This window comes from Trypanosoma conorhini (genome assembly GCF_003719485.1).
Source record: "Trypanosoma conorhini strain 025E chromosome Unknown Tco_14.4_contig_00382, whole genome shotgun sequence".
In the NCBI taxonomy this organism is placed as follows: Eukaryota; Euglenozoa; class Kinetoplastea; order Trypanosomatida; family Trypanosomatidae; genus Trypanosoma; species Trypanosoma conorhini.
Genome location: NW_021704471.1, coordinates 1 through 1,550, shown reverse-complemented (window position 1 = coordinate 1,550; position 1,550 = coordinate 1). Strand labels below are relative to the sequence as shown.

Below are 1,550 nucleotides of genomic sequence, written 5' to 3'. Positions count from 1 at the left end.
GCCTCGCCTTGCGCAACGCCGCGGTGCTGGGCGAAGTCGCCGGACCGCCCTCTCATTCTTCCCGTGGCTTGGCGCAAAATGCAACCACCTCGTGGCGACGCCAGTGCTGAAATACACGCATTCATGTGTGTGTGGTATATTCCGGGGAAGCTGAGCGCCCCACAGCACCGCTGATGCGGCCCACGCACCCGCTGCGGAATATCGCCGCGTGGGGACCCGGACTGCAGGCGACCCCGCAGCGCAACTAGACTCTGCAGCACCGCCCGTTGCCGGCCAAAAACGAGGGGCCGCGGGCGGGCCTTTTTCGAGGCGGCGCCGCGGTTGGAAGGCCCGGGGGCAAACGCAAAGTGGACCTCCCACAGAACAGCTGCACGCGCCGACGCGCAGGTGACATCAACGGCCCTGCGGCGACTTCATTGCAACAGGGCGAACCCCCCCCCCCCACCACCACCACCACCAACAGAAGGACGCCGCAACGGCAAAAAAAAAAAGGCCCGCCGACGCTTGAAGAAGAGAAGTAAAATAATAATAAGACCCGCACGCGCGCGGCGCGAAAGAGAGGCGGAGACGAGGCAACGCAGGGAGGAGAAGAGTTGCGGGGGCGGCGGTGCGAGCAACAGCGGCGGACTCCCACCCACCACCCACCGGCCCACGCACGCACGCACGCGGCACTGCGGGGCCGCGGCAACGGCTCCACACTCACCAACAACACACACACGCACTGAGAAAACCAAAAAAATAAAAAATAAAAACCGAGGTGTAGATCATCGCCAAAGGCGCCGCACCGAATTGGCTGCAAATTCCTAAACCGAAACAACAAAATACAAAAAAAAACCGAGGAGCGACAAACAGAGTGACGCACAACCACAATAGTAAAAGCAACAAATTCACCAGCCCACCCTCCCTCAAGACAAAAATCAATGCATTGGCCCCAGCCGCTCCATATACTCGTCACGCTCACGTCTGGCTCGAAGAAGAGCACCGCGTAAGTACGTTGCCGGATCCAATTCCGCCTCAACTTCCTCGGCAGAAATCAGCATGCCGTTCAAGGCACCAATTAACTCCAACGGCCGCGCGTCGTACTGCGCCCACAGCGTCTTGTACTGGCACTGCGCCAGCAGCCCGTCCACCTCGCCCTCGCTCAGCCGTGACGAGTGGCGCACCGTGACAAACACAACGAGGTTCTGCGGCACAACGTCCAGCTCCACCTCCACCACGTCCTCGCGCTCCACTCCAAGCGCCCGCGCCGTCTCGATCGCCGCCGCCTCCCTCACCTCCACGCCCCGCTGCTCCAGCACGTAGTCCCAGTCCTCGCCCTCAAAGCCCAGCTCGTGCGTGGTCACTACCTTCTCCTCCTCGAGGCGGGGCCGCGGCTCGTACAGCGCCCACAGCGCCGCGTACGCGCACCCCCGCAGCCGCGCATCCACAGCGGCCTCCGCCAGCGATGCCGGGTGGTTCAGCTCAAAGTCGACAAGCAGGCCATCATCCCCGGGCCTCAGCACCACACTCCGCACCCGGCCCTCCTCCACCCCAACCGCCGCGGCCGTCTC

At 63.2% G+C, this 1,550-nt stretch overlaps 1 protein-coding gene across 1 annotated transcript, besides 2 other annotated features; it reads right to left on the bottom strand.

Moving 5' to 3' along the window:
• Window positions 1-432: 432 nt before the first annotated feature.
• Window positions 433-462: a microsatellite.
• Window positions 463-629: 167 nt separating this feature from the next.
• Window positions 630-665: a microsatellite.
• Window positions 666-917: 252 nt separating this feature from the next.
• Tco025E_06012 (putative microtubule-associated protein Gb4) lies at window positions 918-1,550 on the bottom strand (the record flags this gene model as incomplete). Its single annotated transcript, XM_029372901.1, has 1 exon — window positions 918-1,550. A coding segment is annotated over one exon (633 nt), but the record flags the coding sequence as incomplete, so codon positions are not given.